Below are 26,064 nucleotides of genomic sequence, written 5' to 3' on the forward strand. Positions count from 1 at the left end.
GTCAGCAGGTCCTTTGGTGGCAGTGAGTTTTTTGGCATTAAGTTCATTTTCATGCCAATGAAGGACTTTACAATTCATTGCCATTCATCTGATCGCTCGTCAGAACATTCTGGAGTCGATGCCAATGGTAATCATATAAAAACTAAGGCAGCACACTTTATGAGAATTCATTATTTGTGTCATTCTCTCAATGTTTGCCCACAACTGTACATGTAAAACGTTACTAAGCCAACTAAACCTGAAACAGAAGCAGTATAAGCAGCAATTTTTTTGTTATTAATTTTTCTCTTCATTTTGTGTGCAGTGTTCTTAATTTGAATTTATCTAAACAGTTTACAGATACGTGGACTGTGATATGTTTGTGTACACATCACACTCAATGCTCGAAGGATGCAAAACTCAAAACTGAGCAGCTATTCTAGTTAGTAGGAAAGTGCCGTTTACAAAACCAGCCAAGTTTTCTGAAATAAAAAGTAACACTGCGGCTGAATTTCAATAAAAAAATTAACCAACAAGTAAGCCAACTGCAATTTCAACAATGAAGAGCAGGAAATGACTAACTTTTTTTTTGTGGGGGGCAGTTGTGATGGGTGTGGGCAGTAAAAGACGCAACTCATTTCCTTTGCGCATTCGTAACATTTCATTGGAGACATTTTTATCATTTTTAAGAATTAGAAGAGCAACTTGGCTTTATAAAGGTAATTACTACTTGCTACCTTACAGGTTCAGAGTTTCTTGTTCGTATTCCCCCCCCGGGCAGTGTCAGCGTGGTGTGCGGGTATTTCTCTTGGCATTGCACTGACATGCATGAGTTGGCCCTGTATGAGTATCAATTTGAAGTCAAGTGGCACCCCTGGCCAGGCTTGGGGCTTGACTTGTAGCCAGTGCTGCCAGGGTACGACTCGGAAGCCCAGAGGGACTCTGAACTAGAACACAAAATGTTCACCCAATCAATTCCAAACCTAATGAAGATGGAAATACTGTGTCACACACGTGAGCTTGGGAGTTAACCAAAGGGGCCAGGAAACGACAATTCCACGCCAGGCCAGGGGGTGGTGGGGTGCACTGAACCTCTCTCTTTTCTCGCCGCAGACCAAACACGAGAAATCCCCCGACAGTGTTCTGGAAAGCAGAGGGTCTTCACTCTCACACGACTCGCCCACTCTGTTCAAAACTCCACATACAGGTGCTGGTCATAAAATTAGAATATCATGACAAAGTTGATTTATTTCAGTAATTCCATTCAAAAAGTGAAACTTGTATATTAGATTCATTCATTACACACAGACTGATGTATGTCAAATGTTTATTTCTTTTAATATTAATGATTTTAACTGACAACTAATGAAAGTCCCAAATTCAGTATCTTGGAAAATAAGAATATCAATTAAGACCAATGCAAAAAAAAGGATTTTTAGAAATGTTGGCCAACTGAAAGGTATGAACATGAAAAGTATGAGCATGTACAGCACTCAATATTTAGTTGGGGCTCCTTTGGCCTGGATTACTGCAGCAATGCGGCGTGGCATGGAGTTGATCAGTCTGTGGCACTGCTCAGGTGTTATGAGAGCCCATGTTGCTCTGATAGTGGCCTTCAGCTCTTCTGAATTGTTGGGTCTGGCATATTGCATCTTCCTCTTCACAATACCCCATAAATTTTCTATGGGGTTAAGGTCAGGCGAGTTTGCTGGCCAATCAAGAACAGGGATACCATGGTCCTTAAACCAGGTACTGGTAGCTTTGGCACTGTGTGCAGGTGCCAGGTCCTGTTGGACAATGAAATCTGCATCTCCATAAAGTTCGTCAGCAGCAAGAAGCATGAAGTGCTCTAAAACTTCCTGGTAGACAGCTGCGTTGACCTTGGACCTCAGAAAACACAATGGACCAACACCAGCAGATGACATGGCACCCCAAACCATCACTGACTGTGGAAACTTTACACTGGACCTCAAGCAACGTGGATTCTGTGCCTCTCCTCTCTTCCTCCAGACTCTGGGACCTTGATTTCCAAAGGAAATGCAAAATTTACTTTCATCAGAGAACATAACTTTGGACCACTCAGCAGCAGTCCAAAGGCGAGATGCTTCTGACGCTGTCTCTTGTTCAAGAGTGGCTTGACACAAGGAATGCGACAGCTGAAGCCCATGTCTTGCATACGTCTGTGCGTGGTGGTTCTTGAAGCACCGACTCCAGCTGCAGTCCACTCTTTGTGAATCTCCCCCACATTTTTGAATGGGTTTTGTTTCACAATCCTCTCCAGGGTGCAGTTATCCCTATTGCTTGTCCACTTTTTTCTACCACATCTTGTCCTTCCCTTCGCCTCTCTATTAATGTGCTTGGACACAGAGCTCTGTGAACAGCCAGCCTCTTTAGCAATGACCTTTTGTGTCTTGCCCTCCTTGTGCAAGGTGTCAATGGTCGTCTTTTGGACAACTGTCAAGTCAGCAGTCTTCCCCATGATTGTGTAGCCTGCAGAACTCGACTGAGAGACCATTTAAAGGCTTTTGAGTTAATTAGCTGATTAGAGTGTGGCACCAGATGTCTTCAATATTGAACCCTTTCACAATATTCTATTTTTCCGAGATACTGAATTTGGGACTTTCATTAGTTGTCAGTTATAATCATCAACATTAACAGAAATAAACATTTGATTAAACATCAGTCTGTGTGTAATGAATGAATCTAATATACAAGTTTCACTTTTTGAATGGAATTAACTGAAATAAATCAACTTTGTCATGATATTCTAATTTTATGACCAGCACCTGTATAATGCCATCAGGTCATGTGGTCAAGGTGCCAAGGACAAAAAGCAACTAGTGTGACGGGAGTAGAACCGTCAGCGGGTCTTCTGTCAGTGCGGGGAGCTGGAAGAACCAGCAGCAGCTGCTACTTAGCCAAATAAAGTACAGTAAAGAGTTGACAGGTGGAGTGCTGAAGGACTCGTAAAGTGAAGATTCCCCATAAGACACTTAACTTAGCACATCAGTCTGGTAAATATCAGGTTTGGTTTTTATTGATTTTAGACAAGGCCTTCATCATTATTATTATTATTAATAATAACTAGTGGGCTCTGCCCCCTGCTCGCTTCGCTTGCCAATCCCTGGGTTTGGTTAAACAGATATACAATTTAAAGAGATGTGTTATTTTCATGGGAATTGTTACATATGCATTATGATCACTTTTACTGTAAAACTTCAGTAAAAACAATATTTGGAATTAACTCTTCATCAATATTGCATTGAATTTTGATTCTGTGTTTGGACTTTCATCGTGACAACGCAACGTATAACTGCCCGTGAGTGAATTTCATTTCTTTCTCTCTTATAAATAAAACGACTCTTTCGAATGTTTGTCCCTGTGATCTGTTAATTGTCATAGCAAAAGCTATTCTCATGGGAAGCTGTAAACGTTTGAATACGACTGGCATATCAAGATCTCCTTTGGTGTCTCATGTTAGATGTACTCCATTACCTTCCTTGTCACCTGTTAAAATTTGACATGTCAGAATTGTTCGACCAATTTTCAATACAACTAATCTTGTCCTATTGCATAGCCCATCATTCAGACATCAATTACCCAATTACATCACGACACGTCCTTCTTTCAATAGTAATTCGGCCGGTGGAAGAGCGCACGGTGTTAACGGTTGTAGATATTCTTCATGATATTGTAAGTTGATGTTTCCATCTTCTGCACCATCACCACCAACTGTTTCAGCAGAGTCTATTGATACGCATTTAACTAATTTGCTGTGTAACCCATCAACAATTTTCATGTTAATTTGTTTGACTTCATCATTTCTCGCTGCCATATTTAGATGAATGTGTGATTCTAAACTGGCTCTTCATAAGTGTGTGTGTGTGTATTCATAAGTAAGCCCTTTAATGGATTGGTGTCTGTCCAGGTTAAGTGCCGGAATGCACCGGATGACCGTGGTCTTCTTTGAAAATAGTTGTAAGTAGGCCGAGACTTGAAAGAGTCTCAGGGTAAAAGTGGCCGTCTCGTCGGACTTCCTTCCAAAAAGTCTCTTCACAAAGTCATGTCTCGTCCCAACATTTGTTTTTATTATAATAGAGAGGTTTATTTATATTATTATTAATAATAATTATTTATTATTATTATCATTAATTATTGTTATTAATAACAATTTATTATTTATTATTATTATTATTTAGATAGGGTAGACGGGTATCAGCGAGAGTGAAAGGGAAGGTCTACAGGACGGTAGTGAGACCAGCTATGTTATATGGGTTGGAGACGGTGGTACAGGAGGCACAGCTGGAGGTGGCAGAGTTAAAGATGTTAAGATTTACATTGGGTGTGATGAGGATGAACAGGATTAGAAATGAGGACATTAGAGGGTCAGCTCAGGTTGGACAGTTGGGAGACAAAGTCAGAGAGGCGAGATTGTGTTGGTTTGGACATGTGCAGAGGAGAGATGATGGGTATACTGGGAGAAGGGTGCTAAGGATAGAGCTGCCAGGCGAGAGGAAAAGAGGAAGGCCTAAGAGAAGGTTTATGGATGTGGTGAGAGAGGACATGCAGGTGATGGGGGTGACAGAGCAAGATGACGAGGACAGAAAGGAATGGAAGAAGATGATCCTCTGTGGCAACCGCTAACGGGAGCAGACGAAAGAAGAAGAAGATTATTTATCATCGTTATCATTATTAATATCATTATTATTTAGATAATGCCTTCATTATTATTGGACTAGCCACGTTAGTGGTCAGTTGACAAAGCAGACTTTAATTTTTGTTAGGTAGAATACCCAGAGGGGACTGGGTGGTCTCATGGCCTCTGAACCCCTGCAGATTTTATTTTTTTCTCCTGCCATCTGGATTTTTTTTTTTTTTCTGTCCTCTCTGGCCATCGGACCTCACTCGTATTCTATGTTAACTAATGTTGTCTTATTTTAATTTCTTACTTTGTCTTTTATTTTTCTTTTCTTCATTATGTAAAGCACTTTGAGCTACTTTTTTGTATGAAAATGTGCTATATAAATAAATGTTGTTGTTGATGGCCAGTTTTCATTGCGTGGCTGCACACTCCCTTTATGCTGCTAAAAGCCAGCAAGCAGCTGATTTCACGACAGTCAGGAAGAACGAAATAGGAAAGGGGGAAAAGCAGTCACAGTGCGGGGATGGTAGTAGTTTTACTCCATTCATGTATTTTATGTCTTGTTGTTGTTTAACAATTTGGATGTAATCCCCGAGGATGTGTGAGATTTATGTAAGATGGTGTTTATGTAGGAATAAAGTAAGGATAAGGAGGTGTTCCTCCCCCATCTATCTGAATGGTAGGACAGCCCGTTACCTTTAAGCGATTGGGTAAGAAATACTTAAAACAGTCAATGCTATTAGTAACGAGGGGTGGGATGTTGAGGATAGGTGGCGCTATTGTACATATTGCAAAAGTTCATGTTTTCCCCCAATCATCAGGCGGAGTGGTGGCTCTGAGGCTAAGGATCTGCACTGGCAATCAGAAGGTTGCCGGTTCGAATCCCGTAAATGCCAATAGGGACTCTGCTCTGTTGGGCCCTTGAGCAAGGCCCTTAACCTGCAATTGCTGAGCGCTTTGAGTAGTGAGAAAAACACTATAGAAATGTAAAGAATTATTCTCAAGGTTGTCTTACAGGAATTTTTCCAATCTTTTTTAAGCCAGTAAGTCTCCTAGATTTTGGGGAGAGCGAGGTTTTGGCTGCTACTGAGCCATTGGACCAGTTATTGACCTTTACTCTTTCTTTTTTGTCAGCATTGGAATATATGCATTTTAGAAGCCCTTGCCTATAATTACTATGCATTATTTTTTTTCCAGTAATTTATTGAATTTGTCCTGTTTGTTGGATGTGACTACTTTGTTTGGCTGGATTGTTATATTTTATTAATATTTTTTTGTTGATGTGGATCTTGTCATTTATCTCATCCACAATGCTGGTTTATCATTTTTTTCCCCACAATAAACATTGGTGACTTTGATTTCAAGAGACGACGTACTTCATCTGGGCTTTGGGGTACCTTGAGCGCCGTCCGGCTATGAACTACTAGCGGGCACACTGACCGAAGACGGTGTTTTGTGACAACTGGTTCAAATATTCCTTCACCCCAATTGATGATGGAATCCATCTATCCAGTATCCAACCTGCTATATCCTAACTACAGGGTCACGGGGGGTCTGCTGGCAATGTTCCCTCTAAGGAGTAGCATATAGTGAGCAAAAAACATTGTTTATGAGCGACATTTTGTTTAAGCCAAAAATTTATGAGCACCAACTCCGACGGTCGGAGTGAGCTATCATGCGGGAAGTATGAGTGACGCTCTGAATTCGTGTGAGCGATTGCTCAGCTCAGAGGGAACATTGTCTGCTGGAGCCAATCCCAGCCAGCACAGGGCACAAGGCAGGAAACAAACCTTGGGCAGGGCACCAGCCCACCACAGGGCGCGATGATGGAAGATACACGTTTTTATTAACCCATGAAGGGAAATGGTCTTTACGCGTGACATTTGGGGGGGTCATATGGGTAGGTTAGCCATTAGTCTTTGACTTTAATACATTTCCAAATAGAGTTAAATCATGAGGTGAGCAGTTAAAATCTGCGTCGATCATTAGTCAAATCTTAAAGCAGATTTTTATAACTTTGTATAACGTTAGAGCACACTATGGATTTATAAATCCGTATGATGTTCACTGTTACATCTCAAAGTTTGTTTGCTGTTGTGTTCTTTGTTGTACGTATTTAATGATATGCCATGCACGGTCTGGTCACTCTGTAAATTTTGCTGATAAAACCAATTTCCATTTTGGAACAAAAAAAGCAAAAAATTAATTGATAAAACTTCAAAATATGCTGAATATGGTTGTTTACCTACAGTATGTCCACCAAAATGATGAGTCCAATTTAAAAGGTCGTCGTTAGGAAGGCACTGCATGAATAAATAATATGCGTTTATAAACTACACCCCACCGTCTCTTGGTGATTTCGGTTTGTTCATGTGTGAATGTGGGTGAATCCGACAACATTACCAACCACTGAGCACTTGCAGTAAACTCAACATGACGTTAAAGACCGATTTCCTAAACGGGGCGATTTATTACCACGGCGCAACAGAAGAGGGTCCCAAGTGTCTGCAAGTACAAGGGGATTGTGCTCATATAGGAAGTACTTTGATGTGAAAGCTTCAAACACTTTGGTTTTATTAAACAATACAACCAGAAGCTGCCCGAGGTTTACAGTTTACAAGTAGAGGCGACCGCACTTGTGTCATTTACAACATTTCCAGCAGTGCGCAACGGGACATTCAGACTCTCTTGATATTTTTTGGTTGCCAATTTCTGCCTTGCGCATTTCAATGACTTTGTTTGTCACATCAGCAGAAGGCTCCTTTGTCTTCATTGTTGCAGTGATTGTCCGGCAAAGACTACGGTCCTTACAAAGGGGGCTTTTTATATCCAACTAGCTATGTAAGTCCGTGCTGTACAAAGCCCGGGGGTCTTAGAAACTACAGTTAGTCCCCAGGTTACGGACATCCGACCTACGACTTACGAACGGGGCCGCAGCTGCAACGCATGCACCTCAGTAACTGCCGCTCCGTCATCTTCGGCCTGGGTAACGCTGCAAGCGGTGGCTGGAGGGGGGCGATTTCACTGCTCACGCAGTGTAGTGTCCCTCGGGCAGATCCCAGCGGCAAGCGGTGACCAGTGGTCCATAGGCACCGTGGCCACAGCTATCGCTCGTGTGCAGAATGGAGGCTCAATAGTAATAATTCATTACATTTATATAGCGCTTTTCTCAGTACTCCACACAGGGAGGAACCGGGAAGTGAACCCACAATCTTCCACAGTCTCCTTACTGCAAAGCAGCAGCACTACCACTGCGCCACCTGTGAGGACGTGATTGGGGCGGTTCGCTGCCCGCCCACTACACCACCGCAGCCACTGCTCCTGACTGGACATAGGCTGGATGGAGCAGAGGGGGGTGTTTCACTGCCCGCCCATCATACACGGCTGACCCGTTCCTTCTCGGTGGGCGGCTGGTAATGCTGCAAGCAGTGACCCAGTTGTGGCTGAACGGGGCGGCGGGGGTAGCATTGTAGTGTGCCTCAGGTGGCTGCCTGTTGAATTGGGGTTGGGTGATTCACTACCCACCTTTGGCCGCACCGTATTCGTTCTTGGTGGGCGGATGCTGCAGGCAGCATACTGTAGTGGAGGTGACTGTGAGGTGGGCTGGTGATGAACCCCCCCTCGCCAGCCCCAGTCATTCTCAATAGCAAGCCTGCTCGTACTGTTACGCACATAGCAGGAAGCTGCCTCTCGTCAGTACATCAGACGTGTTGACGACGTGTGCCATCCTGCTGTGATTGCATGTACAGTGCTGTGCAGAAGAGCTCATCTTAACCTTTTGTCTTCACCCTTCAAGAATGTCTCTGGAACACAAATCTGATGCAAGTGTTGGTGATACAGTAAAGAAGAGAAAAACCATCACCATTGAAAGTAAAGTAGAAATAAAAAGGTCAGAGAAAGGTGACACTCTATCATTCATTGGCAGAGCACTTGGTTACAGTCGGTCAACAATAGCATTTATTAAAATAATGGACCTGCTCCGACTTACATACAAATTCAACTTAAGTACAAACCTACAGTCCCTATCTCGTACGTAACCCGGGGACTGCCTGTATTGAAATTGTCAGGGAAAAAAACTGAAATGTAATGATGTCCGGTAATTGAAAGGAACTCCTCTGGGTGTCTCTCTCCTAGGAGGAGTCGTTCTGCCGACGTGCTCACCTCGCTTGTGTATGAGCGGCAGGAGGAAAAGTAAAAGGGATAGTGTGTTGCAGATGTTAGCTGCTAATGACTTTGTCTTTCTTCTGACTTGCTGGCCTCTCTTGTGTTATTAGCAGCTAAGCGAGTTTTCTGTTTCCTCGGAGGCGGAGCCCTCACCCCGACTCCACCTCTCATTTCCGGGCCGGACAGACAGACGCACACACTTCCACGTGTAGACGTTTATATATAACACTAGCTGTGTAAGCCCGTGCTGTAAAAAGCCTGGGCCCCTAGAAACTATTGACATTGTCCGAAGAAAAATTAAAACGTCGACATGTCAGGTAATTGAAAGGAACTCCTCTGGGCGTCTCTCTCCTAGGAGTCGTCGTTCTGCCGACGTGCTCGCCTCGCTTGTGTATGAGCGGTGGGAGGAAAAGTATAAGGGATAGCGTGTCGCAGATGTCAGCGACTAAGCAACTTTGTCTTTCTTCTGAGGTTTCATTTTGCTGATTTGCTGGCCTCGCTTGTGTTATTAGCGGCTAAGCGAGTTTTCTGTTTTCTCGGAGGCGAAGCCCTCACCCCGACTCCACCTCTCACTTCTGGGCCGGACAGACAGGCAGACACACACACTTCCACATGTAGTTTGTATGTAAAATAAGAGATAAAGAACTCACAAGTGGTACCTAATTATGTTTAATTATGGTCAAATGACTGTCACCTCTGTGTTGTTTGTGACACATTTATCATTTGTGTAAACCTGCCTATCCATGCAGGGGGCGCTAGCTCCCTGGTTGGAATGAGCTCTTTTGTAATTGCGGCATGTTGCATAACCAGAAACGATATAGATATAATATAAAAAGGCGATACCTCTTCCTTAGTGATACGGCAGTAAGAAATCGCATAGGAGAAATAACTTCGCTGCATAACAGATGAGGAAGCAATGACAAGACCATTTCCGAGTGCCTGCGTCGCTGTGTTGGAAGGATTTTCCGGATCGGATGACATTATCTCCCCTCCATCCATCGGCCTCAGAGGTGTGCCGGGCAATGTTCCAAGGCTTAATACTCTTTCTCCATGTGCGGGCCCCCCACTTAGGTAAATCATGCCATTCCAAACAAGGAAAAGAAGATCCAATTTCACGCTGACTCTGACACACAGTAATAGTATATCTATCTATCTATCTATCTATCTAGTACAAGGCCCATTTCGCAGTTGTCCTTTTCTCATCGTCTAATGCTTGCCTAGCAGTTCTAAATGATGAGCTCCTGTGTGCTAAATCTGGTCTTGTGTTAGATGTACATGTGAGTGGAATCTATAAAATATTTTTTGTACAGAGCACAGTGACATATTAAACTTATATACTTACTACAACCTGGAGCTTCCAAAGTGCACAGGGGTTTAAATAGTAATATTTACTAACTTTGGAGTTTTTCTTCTTCCATTAAATATCTACAAAAAATTGGCTCACTTAACTTTGGAAATATATTCTTATAGCAGAAGAGTTCACATTAAAATACTAAATGCATAAATGTGTATAAATCTTTTGTCATACAGAAAATGAAGATAACTTACAAGGGGTTTAAATACTTTTGCACACGACTGAAGACTTGCGTTACAGACAAAGTGGTAGGAGTGCTATACAATGGCCGACACTGCGCTCTGACCTCCAACGGTCATGTGAAAAGAAAATTTCCCCTCAGAAATTAATACAGTGTACCAAATACCAAAAAAAAAAAAAACCTGTTTATGACAATGTGGTAAATATAAGACAACATTCAAACTATGTAAGGACAAGTCATTCTATTATTCTTTTAGTGGAATGTGCGCATGCAAAAATGATTCAGTTGCTTTCAGCGTGGGGGGGGGCACAAAAATACAAATAACATTAGAAATGATGACTAGAGAAAGTTAACAATAGCAAAACAATATGACACTAGAGTGAGAAAGCAAAAAAAAAAAAAAAAGCAGTTCTCCGGCCACTAGATGGCATCAGAGTCTCATTTAAGCAGCAGGCAGAAATAATTGGTGTGGAGTGCAGTGCTAGAATGAAATTGGACTCGTCAACACTAGAATTACCAGAGCCATTGAAGAAACTCGTAAATCCGGCCCACCTTAAATCCTTTTGCACCTCTCTGTCAGCGTCTTTTGTCTTTTAAATGTGTCGATAAGCCCAAGCAGCCTGCTATACCAACCCAAGATGTTCTCCCAGTGCCTGCCTTGATTGATTAACTGGGAGTGAGCTACCCAGAATTGTAAGGGGAGATAATTTTGGTGCGTGTTTCGTGTCTACGACAATCTATGTAAACACATCGTTAAAACAGAAACGTTTTTCGTGTTTTATTAATAAATAACAAAATGCAGACATGAATTGTATAATGTGTGAAGGCCAATGGCCAAATCTATATTACTAACCGAGAATGCTAAACCGGATGATGGACGCAGGCACATCCGGCAATGGGCCGTAGCTGCAAAAAGACGTACTGCGCAGGCGCAAAAAGAGTCCGCGAGAGTCGGCTGAGGAGCCAAGAAAGGCGGACAAAAGAGGGCGAGAGAGGCGGATGAGGGGCCGCGAGAGGCGGACAAGACCACAGAAAAAAGGAGTGAGCACAGGAAAAATGGAGAAATGAGGCGCAAAGAGCACCGAAAAAAGGAAAAGGCACATAAAAAAGTATTCAAACACAAGCAAAGCACGAAACACATTGCACACGAAACTAGACCCCAAAAAAAAAAAAAAAAAAAAAGAGGATCGCGCACAACAGCAAGGCAACCCCCATCCCCACCCCCGAGGCACCGGACAGGACAAACACCAAAAGGGGGATTCAACAAGCCCATGGAACACAAAAAAAAGAACACAAAACCACCCCACAGACCCTACAAGCAAGGGACGGGACACACACAAAGAGGGGGATTCAACAAGACACAGGAACACAAACAGAAAGAAGACGCTCGCGCAACAACAATCCTCAACCCCCCCCCCCCTCACATCCATAAGAAGTGACACCCAAAGCCACATATTCTAAAGTGAACATCAACACCTTCACACTAGACAGCATAGGTGTCAGCAATGGTGGATCTCCTTACAATAAAGCACTATTAACCGTTCAACTGCAGAAAAGGAAACATATTAACAGTGACTGCGATCCTCCTTATTACTTATCCATATTTCGCATGCTGAGAAAGAAACAAGTCATGAATACACGGTCACGGGTACAAAACGAAAAGGAAAGGATAACAGGAACAAACACACGAACACGAAAGAAACAACAAAATAGACGGCTATGCAGCATAGGTGGATCTCATTACAATAAGGCACTATTAACCGTTCAACCGCAGAAAAGGCTCCATATTAACAGTGAGTGCAATACTCCTTATTACTTATCCATATTTCTAAATGAAAAAATGTCTCGACTCCAAAAACGCAAAGCTCAACTAAAGCTTCTAACTAACGATGTACCTAAAAGTAAAAACTTTATGAACTGCATTAGATCCTACAATAGTTCATTTGCTTTTGCATATACCGGAGTAAATATCAGGCCACCAAAAGGCAATGGCCCATACTGCTTTCGCATATGTGCACAAATACTGCATCGCATTGGAACAGTGCACCCTGAAACAAATCAACAACACAAATATGCACAAATCTACATCCTAGATCCACATTACGCAAACTATCAATCAAAGTGCTGCATCGCAACAGGCACGGATTCAAAACGAAACACCTCTCGTCTCAGACATACGTTAACGGCAAGGAAGGCTACAACGGGCTTCTCACACAGCACAGGCAAATCGATTACAGCTCCAAAACAACACGTCCCAAATACTGGACATACAACGACGTGCCTCTCAAACGGCACAAGGAAAACATACACCAGGAAAATTCATTCGGATTAATGAATGTCATTTGCAATCATTGTCATTCAGTTCACTTCCCTGAAGAAACAACTGGCAATACAAGTTATAAATTTACACGTTGTTGTCAAAAGGGTCAAATTACACTGCCTTCTTTACATTCATATACTGAATATCTACAGAAGCTTATAACTGACGATGTACCTGAAAGTGAAATCTTTATCAACTACATTAGATCCTACAAATCGGTATCCACTATGAACATTAACGGTGGCACTGCACGTGACATCCGTCTTGAAAAAATGTTGTTTATTGATGAATGTTCAATGGCATGAAGTCACTTACTCAACACCATTCATAAACTTCTACAAACGTTTATGAATAATAATATTCGATTTGGAGGAAAGGTACTTTTATGAGGAGGAGATTTTAGACAGTGATTAGCTATTCTTTCAGATGCCATGCACTCAGCTATCGTTCAGTGCACCTTAAAATACGCAGACAATTGGCATTGCTTTCAAAAGATACAGTTAGTAAAAAAGATACGATGTCCAGAACCAAATCATAACAATTGCTTATTACAACTGAGAGATGGTACACTCACCAATACAGATGGACTTCAGCCACATATTATTACAATTCCTCAAGCCTTTATCTGCGACGACTTAGTTACAGAGAGATTTGGAACAGCAATCTCATTAGACCAAATGCCCCTTTTAACACAACGCACTATATTATATCCAAAAAATATTAATGTGGAAAACATAAATACCCAAGTCATTCCATTACTTCCTGGAGAGACACAACTCTTTCTAAGCTCTGACAAACTTGACTCTGATCACAACAATAACCATCTTAAATGACCTTACAAGTTCTGAGCTGGAATTACCTTTTACACTTAAACGGCGTGTACAAAGAAATTTTCAAATAAACCTTTACACTGTGCCACACACTTTATTGTTTGCTTTCTATTTGCATCATCTACACCGTCACACTATTCTATATCTCATTCATACATCACGCTCTTTGTCATTCCCAACACCAGGGGTTGGCGAGCGAAGCGAGCAGGGGGCGGAGCCCCCTAGTATCAAATAAACACTTTCACAAAAGGTGCAAGTGCAATACGACAGCTTCTGTGGTGTAGTGGTAAGATCCGCTGACTTATAATCCGGAGATTGTGAGTTCGAAACCTGTTCCCTGGCAAATTTACCGTTTTGAGTAGTGAGCTGCTCTTATTGTTAATATAACACAATAAAAACATACACTTAATTTGTGTCTGTAAAAGCCGGTGCAAATTTATAGTACAGTGGAACCTTGGGTGATGAATGTCTCAGAACACATACAAATCGGGTTACGACCAAAAAAGTTCGCCAAACTTTTGCATCTGTTCACGACCACACACTCGGGTGATGAACAAGCCAGGTTCCCTTCCAGTTCGTGCGCGCCATTGATTTCCGCACGTGTTCAGTCTCTCCCTGTCCGTTAGGTGTGAACTCTTTGTGCTCTATTTCGTTTCCCTTCCGGTTCGTATGCGCCAATGATTTACGCACGTGTTCAGTCTCTCCCTGTGCATTCGCTGTGAACTCTTTGTGCTCTATTTCGTTTCCCTTCTGGTTTGTACGTGCCAGTGATTTCCACATGTGTTCAGTCTCTCCCTGTCTGTTAGGTGTGAACTCTTTGTGGTCCATTTCATTTTCCTTCCAGTTCGTACGCGCCGATGATTTCCGCACGTGTTCAGACTCTCCCTGTGCATTTGCTGTGAACTCTTTGGGCTCTATTTCGTTTCCCTTCCGGTTCGTACGCGCCAGTGATTTACGCACGCGTTCAGACTCTCCCTGTGCATTTGCTGTGAACTCTTTGGGCTCTATTTCGTTTCCCTTCCGGTTCGTACGCGCCGATCATTTCCGCACGTGTTCAGTCTCTTCCTGTACAAGTGCACTGTTCTTGGTCAGACGTGCATCGTGCAGAGGGACTTTACCTCAAAACTGTAACCTCCACTCCACCCAGTTCCTCCTCACTTCCTTCATGCCAGAACTCGACTCATGCAAGGTTAGTTTTCTTGGTTGTTTGTGGTTAGTTTGTGTATAAATTACGGATTTTTCAAATGTTCATTTTTTTCCCTGTGCTTAAAACTCATCAAAAAAAAAAAAAAAGTGTTTACAGTGAGTGGTTCGTAAGGCTGATAGCGTGAACTCTTGCAATGTTAGTTTTCTCGGTTCATGGTGTCCTCAGTGTTATTCAATGTTTTCACTTTTAATTTACTATTACGCCATGCATTCTATGGTATAATTAACTATTTTTGTGCTTAAAAATCTTTAATAAAAATATATTTACATACAGTTCATACAGTCCGGAATGGATTCATTGTATTTACATACAATCCTATGGGGGAAATTACTTCGCGTCACGGCCAATGTTCCCTCTAAGCTGAGCGCGTGAGCAATCGCTCACACGAATTCAGAGCGTCGCTCATACTTCCCGCACGATCGCTCACTCCGACCGTCAGAGTTGGTGCTCATAAATTTTTGGCTTAAAAAAAATGTTGCTCATAAACAATGTTTTTTGCTCACTATATGCTACTCCTTAGAGGGAACATTGGTCACGACCAGAGTTTTGGAACGAATTACAGTCGTTACCGGAGGTTCCACTGTACTTGTAAAACTTGGCGTTTTTTTTTTTCCACTTTTATTCTCTCAGTCACGATCATGATACCCAAGATCTGACGCGGTTACTTTTTATCTGAAACTGGGAATTACTGTAGATGTAAGTGGCGTTTTGAGACAATGGAACTGGACATTCTCTGATCTGTTGGGATAAAAGCTGACACACAAACGTTGGTGAATCTGCCTTCCTTCTTCGTATCTCACTGTCACTTGATTTTTGTTACTCAGTTTTATTTAGTGTTCCTGCTTACGCTGAATTAGTATGCACCTTATGGTCCATGATGTCAAAGCCGCACTGACCAAACAAAACAAAAAAAACAAGAGAGACATAGGTATATATGATATTTGGCCTTAGAGGTCAATCATCACTCCAAAAGCGGACAGTACAGGTCACATACTATATGTGTACCAAATTTCACGTCAATATGTCAAATGGTTTGCAAGCTACAGGTGATTTGAAATCCTGGACAGCCACAGCACCACATTATATGAGAAGATCCATGTAGTTTCAGATTATGTAACATGTCGCAAATAAAAAAGAACTCATTCCAACAAGAGCACCATTGCCCCCTGCTGGATACAAATGTCCAGCCAATAAGTTGTAGACTGATGCAGTGACACCACATGACAATATGTGTCATAAAATGCTTCCGAGTAATCATGGGTTATCATCGGGGTGAACCAGACTGCATACCAGTGTTAAAGCCGACCTCTAACTGGGTGGAACAGAGTCAGAGTCCGCCATTGTGAGGCGATGAGGAATGATAACAGAGCCCAGACCTCAACCCACTGTGTCCCCAACATCCAGCAAGCATCCTTACCTCCAGCATTACTCCTTCGGGCAATCTCCCAGTAGACAAGGCCAAGTGCATAGATGTCTGCACACTTGAAGGCATCAAAATGCTTCATATTAATAGTCTCATCCAGAACTTCTGGAGCCATGTACCTGCAAACAAAATGCCGCATTTAAGTCACACCAACGAACTGAGCTCTGCAAAGTAGACCACGCTGCTTCTGCTCCGGCCACGTGGCCCATATGGTAAACAGGCCCCTACCGTTTAGTCCCCACACGCTGATTGGGAGCGATGTCGATGGTGTCCGTTACAGAGTCGTGTCGTACAGCCAGGCCCAGGTCAGCAATGGCACACGTGCCATTCTTCTTTACCAGGATATTCTTGGACTTCAGATCTCGGTGGGCAATTCCAGGCTTACCTGGAACAGAACAGGTTGGCAGCCTGAAAAGGTCGGGTCCTCCCACCGGATTGTCACCCCTCATGCTCGGCTCACTCACACACAATACTAACCTTGAGTGCCAACAATCTCCATGTGCAAGTGTGCCAAGCCACTTGCTGCTGAAAGAGCCAACTTGATCATGCCCTCAATGGTCACCGTGTAGCGGTTCAAGTAGTCAAAGAGAGAGCCGTGCTCATGGTAGTCGGACACCAGCCACAGCTGTGTCCACGTGCCATTATCTGCAGGAAGCATGGGAATCGGTGATTTGCCAAAGACCCCCTACGTCATTAAAACACAACAAAACAAACAAAAGTAACACACAAATAAAGTCCCCAATGGCCAAGTCACCTTTGTTGTCTGCTGCAATGAATCCCAGGATGTTCTCGTGTCGCAGCATGATGGTCTGGTAAATTTCGGCTTCACGGAACCAGGAGCGTTCCTCTCGGGATGAGAATATCTTCACAGCCACGTCCCCTCCACGCCATTTTCCTCGCCACACCTCGCCAAAGCGGCCCTTACCGATGATCTCCTGTAGGACGATGGTTCTGGCCACAGTGCGCTGGACAAACAGTGGGAGCCCTGCAGGACAACAGCAGCACTCAGAAAGCTCAGGAAACGTCAAGCATGCGGAGCAGTGAGAACGTGTAGAAAGAAACAAACAGGTGTACAGTCGTGGCCAAGAGTTTACAGAATGGCACAAATATGAATTTTCACCAAGTTTGCTGCCTTGGTTTTTATATGATAGCCATTGGCATCGACTCCAGAACGTTCTGACAAGGGATCAGTGGTGTGTGGATGGAGAATGGGCTCATACACAGAAAGCAGAGGATGATGGTGCGAGGAACCTCATCAGAACTGGCTGAAATTAAGAGTGGTGACCAGCAGGGGGCAGTACTGGGGCTGCTGCTATTTTTAACATACAGTTGTGGCCACAAGTTTTGAGAATGACACAAATATGAATTTTCACCAAGTTTGCTGCCTCAGTTATTATATGATGGCATTTTGCATCGACTCCAGAATGTTCTGACGAGCGATCAGATGAATGGCAATGAATTCTAAAGACCCTCACTGGCGTGAAAATGAACTTCATCCCAAAAAACCACTGCATGTCAGCCCTGCCATCAATGGACCTGCTGACGTCGCCTCAGTGATCCTTTCATTAACTCAGGTGAGAGTGATGAGGACAAGGCTGGCGGTCACTCTGTCACGCTGATGGAGTTACAATAGAAAGGTGACAAAGGCGTCATGGCGTCCAAGAGAGTCCAGCAAGCACCAGCAGCGTCTCCTAAAGTGGATTCAGCTGCGGACACCGCAAGGGCAGAGCTTATTCAGGAATGGCAGCAGGCAGGTGGCAGTGAGGCGAAGACTTTTGGAGGATGGCCTGGTGGGTGTCAAGAAGGGCAGCAAAGAAGCCATCATGGACAGACTGATATTCTCGGATTGGACTGCTGGGGTCAAGCCATTGGCTCTGATGAATCCCCTTTCCGGATTGATCCAGAAAAAGGAAAAGGTGAGCGGCGCTACCATCAGTCCTGTGCCAGGCCAACAGTGAAGCATCCGGAGACCATTCATACCAGCCAAGGCAGTGCAGGGCTCAGAACACAGCCAGGAATAAAGAATGGAACCCAAACATCAACCGAGAGCAACTTCCACCCACCATCCAACAACAGTCTGGTGACCAACATGACGGAGCACCGGGCCAGAAGGCAAAAGTGACAATTGAGTGGCTTGGGGGGACAAAACATTAAAGTTTGGGGTCCATGGCCAGGAAACTCTCGATTCAGAACTTGTTACCATCAGTAGTGCTACCATCAGTCCTGTGTCACGCCAACAGTAAAGCATCCCGAGACCATTCATAAGGATCTGCGTTGGTACCCAGAAGGGTGCTGGTTCAATTCCCTGTCACTGCCAAGACAGATCCTACTCTACTGGGCCCTTGAGCAAGGTCCTTAACCTACAATTGCTCCAGAGGTGCTGTACAATCGCTGACCCTGTGCCCTGACTCCAAGGGGTATGCAAAAAGTAACATATCCCTAATATAAGAAATTGTAAAAGGCGAAATAAAGAACAAAAAAAAAAAAAACAAAGAAAGTGTAGGGTTGCTTCTCAGCCAAGGCGGTGGGCTCACTCATAATTTGGCCTAAGAACACAGCCAGGAGTAAAGAATGGGACCCAAACATCCTTTGAGAGCAACTTCTGCCAACCATCCAACAACAGTCTGGTGACCAACATGATGCAGCACTGGGCCAGAAGGCAAAAGTGACAACTTAGTGGCTTGGGGGAACAAAACATCGACATTTGGGGTCCATGGCCAGGAAACTCCCCTTTGAGAATTTGGGGTCAAGAGGCGGGTGGACAAACAAAAACCCACCAATTCTGATTATACAAGAATGGGTGGCGGCCATCAGTCAGGATTGGGCCCAGAAATTGATTGACAGTCTGCCAGGGCGAATCACAGAGTTCTTGGAAAAAGAAAGAAGGGCCAACACTGCAGATATGGACACTTTGTGCATAAACGTCATGTCATTGTCATTCAAAAGTGAGAACTGAGTGGCACTGGGAACAAAACTTCAACATTTGGGGTCCATGGCCAGAAAACTCCCCATCGAGAACTTGGGGTCAAATCCTCAAGAGGCCAGGGCTATCTTAACGCATGAGCACACTGGGCAGTTGCCTGGGGGTCCCATCCTAATCTATGAATGTTGTGACTTGCTGAGTGGTTGTATAGGTAGGGGGGGGCCCAGTGCACTGTTTTGCCCGGGGGGGACCTATAATGCTGTTAAGACAGCCCTGCAAGAGGCGGGTGGACAAACAAAAAGCCACCAGTTCTGATTCTGCAAGAATGGGCGGCGGCCATCAGTCAGGATTGGGCCCAGAAGTTGATTGACAGCCTGCCAGGGCGAATCCCAGAGGTCTTGAAAAAGAAAGAAGGGCCAACACTGCAGATATGGACGCTCTGTGCATCAACGTCATGTCATTGACAATCAAAAAATGAGAAGTGAGTAGCTCGAGGATCAAATCACTGACATTTGGGGTCCATGGTCAGGAAACTCCCCATTTGAGAATTTGGGGTCAATCCTCAAGAGGCCAGGGCTATGTTAACGCATGGGTATGCTGGGCAGTTGCCTGGGGGTCCAATGCTAATCTGTGTGGTTGTGTAGGTAGTGGGCCCAGTGTACTGCTTTGCCCAGGGGGTGGGGGGGTTATAACGCTTTTAAGATGGCAATGCAAGAGGCGGGTGGACAAGCAAAAAGCCACCAATTCTGACTTTGCAAGAATGGGCGGTGGCCATCTATACTACTAAACCACAGTTTAATTTATGCACGGCGGACACACCGAAGCGCATGCGCAGTGCGCCACGGCGCCCCAGAGTCAAACGCAGCGGCTTCCCAGAGTCAGTAGGTGGCGCCCAAACAACACAACCTGTAAACTAAACTTGCTGTAATCCACTGTGCCAGCAGTCTGTGTGGCATGTCTGAATCACATAACGGTAATTCAGTAACAGAGAAACAAAAACGAGGCCGCATGGATAAAAACAATAAACGGAAGCTCCTACAATGCGCTTCACAAACACCAGAAGCAAAGAAGTCAAGGCTCCAAAACGAAACACGGACGGCGGACACACCGAGGCGCATGCGCACTGACACGCAGCTCCCCAGAGTCAAACCCAGCGGAACTTGCTCTAATCCACTGTACCAGCAGTCGGTGTCAGCAGAGGCAAAGGAGTCACGGCTCCAAATGGAAAGAGCTCAACGATTTGTAATACAAAACCAAGCCCTTACTTCCCAGAGTCAGTACGTGGCGCCCAAGCACCACAACCTGTAAACTACACTTGCTCTCATCCTCTGTGCCAGCAGTCGGTGTGGCATATTTGAATCACAGAATGGTAATTCAGTATTAAATGTAATTTGGATTATGCTTCCTAACAGTAAACGACTTCTACCTAATGACACAGCCACAGAACAAAGACGAGACCGCATGGATAAATACAATACATGGAGGCTCCTAAAACGCTCTTCAGACACACCAGAAGCAAAGACGTCACGGCTCCACAAATGAAAGAGCTCAACTAACTGAAATACAAAACGAGCCCGCATGGATAAACACAATGGGCGTAAATATGTTTATTTAATTAAATGAACTTTCCCAGGACGCACCCACCCTCCATGATTATTTCATCCCTCCAAATATCGGAGGGAACAGAAAGTGATTGCCATGCTTGGATTTGCGATTCTTTCGAGAATCGCGGGCTTGCTAGTCAGTCAGGATTGGGCCCAGAAGTTGATTGACAGCCTGAAAGGGCGAATCGCAGAGGTCTTGAAAAACAAAGAAGGGCCAACACTGCAGATATGGACACTCTGTGCATCAACTTCATGTCATTGTCAATGAAAGCCTTTGAAACTTCTGAGCTGCTTCTCATTCTCCTTCAGTATTTCATCTGACATAAAGATCTAAAAACACTGAAGCAGCAGACTTTGTGAAAACCAACACTGGGCTCATTCTCAAAACTTTTGTCCATAACTGTACTCTGAAGCAACAACAGACTCGTTATGAATGTTCTATAAACGAGTGGCTTACCAGAACCAGACCCTGAAGTAGAGAGGTCAAAGATGAGGTCCTGCAGTGTCTTGTCCTTGGCAAGATACAGGTGGTCACAGGAAGGATCCTCCACGTCTAAACGCTGCCTGTTATGGTAGACGCGCTGATGGTGTTGGAAGAGAAACACCGCCACGATGAGGACCACGAACAAGAGGAAAACCGGGCCAGCTATCACGGCCACCAGCTCCACTAAGCCCCAGCCTGATGGCGAGTAGTCAATTCCGGGGATTCCTGAGACAGGGGGGAAAAAAAAAAAAAAAAAAGGTGCAGCTTTTCAGGAACGAGTTTAGCACAAGAAGCCACCATGCAGATGTCTGGGTCAAAAGAAAAACCTTCACTCACCACTGGGCACCCGGAGGTCAAGGCTATTACAGAAATCGGTGTAGCAGCAGTGTGTGTTGAGCAAGTCCTTGGAGCTAAGGCAGTAGAAGGGCTGGCCTGCAGGAACAAGGCTGGCACGAGGAATGCAGGCACGGATGTGGTGCTCCAAGCCATTGATGTTAGAGATGGAAGCCATGCATGCACCATCCGTTTCACACTGGAAATTTTTCTTCTCGCATTCGGTACAGTTGCATTTCAAAGCTGGGGAGAAAACAGAAAGATCACCAGGGGTTAAAAGTCTTGCTGGAAAAGGCATCCTGTCAACCCAGTCAATGCCCTATGGCGGTGTCCGCCCCACCCTGTGATTGGAGGAGGTCGAGACAGGTCATGGCGTTCTTTACGGCCGTCTAGCGGGTATTACTGCTCAGTAAATCGCCCTGCTGGTGTGAAAGCCGAGGAGGAGAAGCCTGGATAGCAGCCAGCCGCACAACACCTCTCAATCTGCGAGGCCATCACACTGTGCTCACTGTTGGCTGCGAGTGACAGTACAATCATCACACTCCCTCGCCCAGTGACTCATCCAGACAGCAGAGCGCAATCGAAAATGCAAGTGAGAGTTAAACAACACACAGAAGAAGGTACACGTAACGATATTATAGATGTACTAAAAGCGTGAGGGAGGGAAGAACATCAGACGTTACAGCAGTCCTGGAGGGCCACAGTGGCTGCAGGATTTCATTCTAACCCTCTTCTTAATTAGTGACCACTTTTTACTGCTAATTAACTTCTTTTGTTTTCATTCATATGTCTCTTAGTTGTTTCTTTTTCCTTTTTTAGCAGCCAAACAACAATGAGACACAAAACGAGTCGCCACATGACCAGCTCGCCGGTGCCCATCACACAATATCTGAAAATGAAGAAAGGGGACGGTCCCAGTAAAGTAGATCTCTCAGGTCACCAAAACATTTTGACGGCATTCTTAGAAAAAAAAAAATCAGAAAAATCAACAAATTTGGAAATGTCTGCTGTGGCAGAATGAGAACAGCAACAAGGCATGATATTCAATAATGGGCCTAATTAACAGCAAGAATCGGCTTCTCATTAAGAGACTGGTTGGAGTCTGAAGCTCCATTTTAGCTGGTCATCTGTTGGCTCGTTTCACGTCTCATTTCTGATTGGCTGCTATTTAATGAAGAAAAGAAATCAATTCTTAAAAACAGGGCTGTTAGAATGAAGGGAAAAAACGATTAGGAAAAGAATGAGAATGAAAACCTGCAGTCACTGTGGCCCTCTCCAGGACAGGAGTGCGACACCCCTGCATTACACCACGAAAGGAGACTATTTTAATAAGAGGACTCAATATTAAGCGCTATATAAAAATGCAAAGAATTATTATAGAAGAGTCCCATGATTAGTATGGGATGTTACAATAGCAGGTATATCCATATTACTAACCGAGAATAAACCGGATATGGACGCAGGTACATGGCATGCCCATGGACGCATGAGACATAGTGCGCAGGCGCCGACAGCGAGCGAAGTCTGATCCACCGAGAACTAAGTAGTCACAGCTCAATAATGAAGGAGCTCAACTAACGTAAATAAGAAATGAGGCAACGCGCCCATAGCTAACCACACAGCCACACAATAAAGAGGATTCAGCCCACTGCCCCAGAGTGAAACGGGAAATACTACGGAGTCCACAAAGGTCCACAACACACAGCATAATCAAACCCAAGATAGTACGGAAAGCACAGGCGCCTACAACGCGTTTCTGAACCATAGCTCACCACCGCAAGCGAATTCTGATACACCACCAAAACCGAAAGAGCTCAACTAACGGAAATACGACATAAAGCAACGAGCACAGACAATACGGAACCCTAACTGTCCACACTACACAGCATAGTCAAACCCGACATAGTACGGAAGGTGCGGGCGCCTACAACGCGCGTCTAACACACCGCAGGCAGACCCCCCGAGATGGTACAGAAGCCCCAGAGATACGGACTCCACAGCATATGTGAATCACATTACAGTAATACAATAATATGAGTACTCACAGACAAAACAAACACAACAGGCTTCGGTGTCCAGCCCCACAATCAAACCAGAGAGAGTACGGAGGTCGAATGCGCCTACAATGAGTACCACATGAAACACACACACGGCACTGGAGGTATAATATTAGCTCAACTAACGTAATTAATAAGAAATGAGGCAACGCGCCCATAGGTAACAACACAGCCACACAAAAAAAGAGGATTCAGCCCCCTGCCCCAGAGTGAAACGGGAAAAAGTACGGAGTCCACAAAGGTCCACCATACACAGCATAATAGTATGGAAGGTGCGAGTTAGTACGAAAGCCGAAGGCGCCTACAACGTGTAATAAGAATAAACGAACGCTCCGTTTTAAACGTACGTCATCCTCACACGTCCAAACTATACAGCATAAGTGAATCACATTACAGTGATGCATTATTAACGGTACCACAGAAAACGCTCCGTATTAACAGTAAGTGCAATTATTCATATTACTAACGGTAAACAACGGAGAACTAATGGAGTCACGATCACTGCTCTAAAATTATACAGCTCCACTAACTCCAATAACAGTTTGCATATCAGGAGAAGGTGGGAGCGGAGGATGCCATCATCTATATGCTACACTGATCCCTCTCTCACTTGGACAGAGGCAGTGGCGCTGTAAGAATTATGTTTCTAGACTTCTCTAGCGCCTTCAACACAATCCAACTTCTGCTCCTTAGGGACAAGCTGACAGAGATGGGAGTAGATTCATACCTAGTGGCATGGATCGTGGACTATCTTAAAGACAGACCTCAGTATGTGCGTCTTGGGAACTGCACGTCTGACATTGTGGTCAGCAACACAGGAGTGCCACAGGGGACTGTACTTTCTCCGGTCCTGTTCAGCCTATATACATCAGACTTCCAATACAACTCGGAGTCCTGCCACATGCAAAAGTTCGCTGATGACACTGCTATCGTGGGCTGCATCAGGAGTGGGCAGGAGGAGGAGTATAGGGACCTAATCAATGACTCTGTTAAATGGTGCGACTCAAACCACCTACACCTGAACACCAGCAAAACCAAAGAGCTGGTGGTGGATTTTAGGAGGCCCAGACCCCTCATAGACCCAGTGATCATCAAAGGTGACTGTGTGCAGATGGTGCAGACCTATAAATATCTGGGAGTGCAGCTGGATGATAAATTAGACTGGACTGCCAATACTGATGCGCTGTGCAAGAAAGGACAGAGCCGGTTATACTTCCTTAGAAGGCTGGCGTCCTTCAACATCTGCAATAAGATGCTGCAGATGTTCTATCAGACAGTTGTGGCGAGCGCCCTCTTCTACGCGGTGGTGTGCTGGGGAGGCAGCATTAAGAGGAAAGACGCCTCACGCCTGGACAAACTGGTGAGGAAGGCAAGCTCTATTGTTGGCATGGAGCTGGACAGTTTAACATCTGTGGCAGAGCGAAGGGCGCTCAGCAGGCTCCTATCAATTATGGAGAATCCACTGCATCCACTTAATAGGATCATCTCCAGACAGAAGAGCAGCTTCAGTGACAGACTGCTGTCACTGTCCTGCTCCACTGATCGTTTCTCCCCCAAACTATGCGACTCTTTAATTCCACCCGGGGGGGTAAACGTTAACATTCAACATTATACATAGTTATTGTCTGTTTTTCACCTGCATTATTACCATTCTTTAATTTAATATTATTTATTGTATCAGTATGCTGCTGCTGAAGAATGTGAATTTCCCATTGGGATTAGTAAAGTATCTATCTATCTATCTATCTATCTATCTAACAGAGCTAAAAAAAACGAGCCCGCATGGACAAAAACAATAGATGTAGGCGCCTACAACGCGCGTCTGAAACCGCAGAAGCAAAACTGTCTCGGCTCCAAAACCAAACCGCTCGACTAACGGAGCTACAAACATGAGCCCGCATGGACAAATACAATGAACGTGGACGCCTACAACGCGCGTCTCAAACCGCGGAAGCAAAGCAGGCACGGGTTCAAAACGACAGTGCTCGACTGACGGAGATACAAAAACGAGCCCGCCTGGATAAAATCAATGAACGCAGGCGCCTACAACGCGCGTCTGAAACTGCGGAAGCAAAGCAGGCACGCATTCTGTAATGAGTCCACTATTAGTGAACATTCATTAGGATTAATGAATATACTTCCTTTGTTCGTCATCTACACCTTTACACTCCAATATATCTCACACATTCATCAATGTATTTTGGGTTACCAAACACCGGAGGTAGGCGAGCAAAGCGAGTTGTTTACAACTAGCCAACCCACGGCGCAGCATACACCGCATAATTATGTATTGATGGGTGAACACGTCCTGAAAGACACAGTTGTCCAAATGGGGAGGGTTTGAGGATACGACTGTAGGTGAATGAAAAGATGGAACTCTGGAGAGGGCAACATACAATTGTCCGTGACCGACAATTGGAGGACCGCCGTTGCACGCTCATTCAGTGATTCACATCTGCGACAAACAAACTGTTTTACACGCTGCATACAGCGATTCACATCCGCGACAAACATGACTTCTCTTAGATGGTCCGGTCGCGTCCACCCTCGTTCTCGAAGCATA

General features: G+C 44.5%; 1 protein-coding gene across 1 annotated transcript in view; it reads right to left on the reverse strand.

Moving 5' to 3' along the window:
* The window catches only part of LOC114649178 (activin receptor type-1B-like), a 98,310-nt gene that overhangs the window by 19,603 nt on the left and 52,643 nt on the right, over window positions 1-26,064 (reverse strand). Inside the window, exons 2-7 of the mRNA XM_028798647.2 lie at window positions 21,448-21,687; window positions 21,085-21,336; window positions 16,855-17,085; window positions 16,578-16,745; window positions 16,329-16,485; window positions 16,095-16,219 (exon numbers count right to left, since the gene is read on the reverse strand). Of these exons, the coding sequence (XP_028654480.1) occupies window positions 16,095-16,219; window positions 16,329-16,485; window positions 16,578-16,745; window positions 16,855-17,085; window positions 21,085-21,336; window positions 21,448-21,687 (1,173 nt within the window). The remainder of the gene's footprint in view (window positions 1-16,094; window positions 16,220-16,328; window positions 16,486-16,577; window positions 16,746-16,854; window positions 17,086-21,084; window positions 21,337-21,447; window positions 21,688-26,064) is intronic.

The sequence above is a fragment of the Erpetoichthys calabaricus genome, chromosome 3 (assembly GCF_900747795.2).
Source record: "Erpetoichthys calabaricus chromosome 3, fErpCal1.3, whole genome shotgun sequence".
Lineage (NCBI taxonomy): Eukaryota > Metazoa > Chordata > Cladistia > Polypteriformes > Polypteridae > Erpetoichthys > Erpetoichthys calabaricus.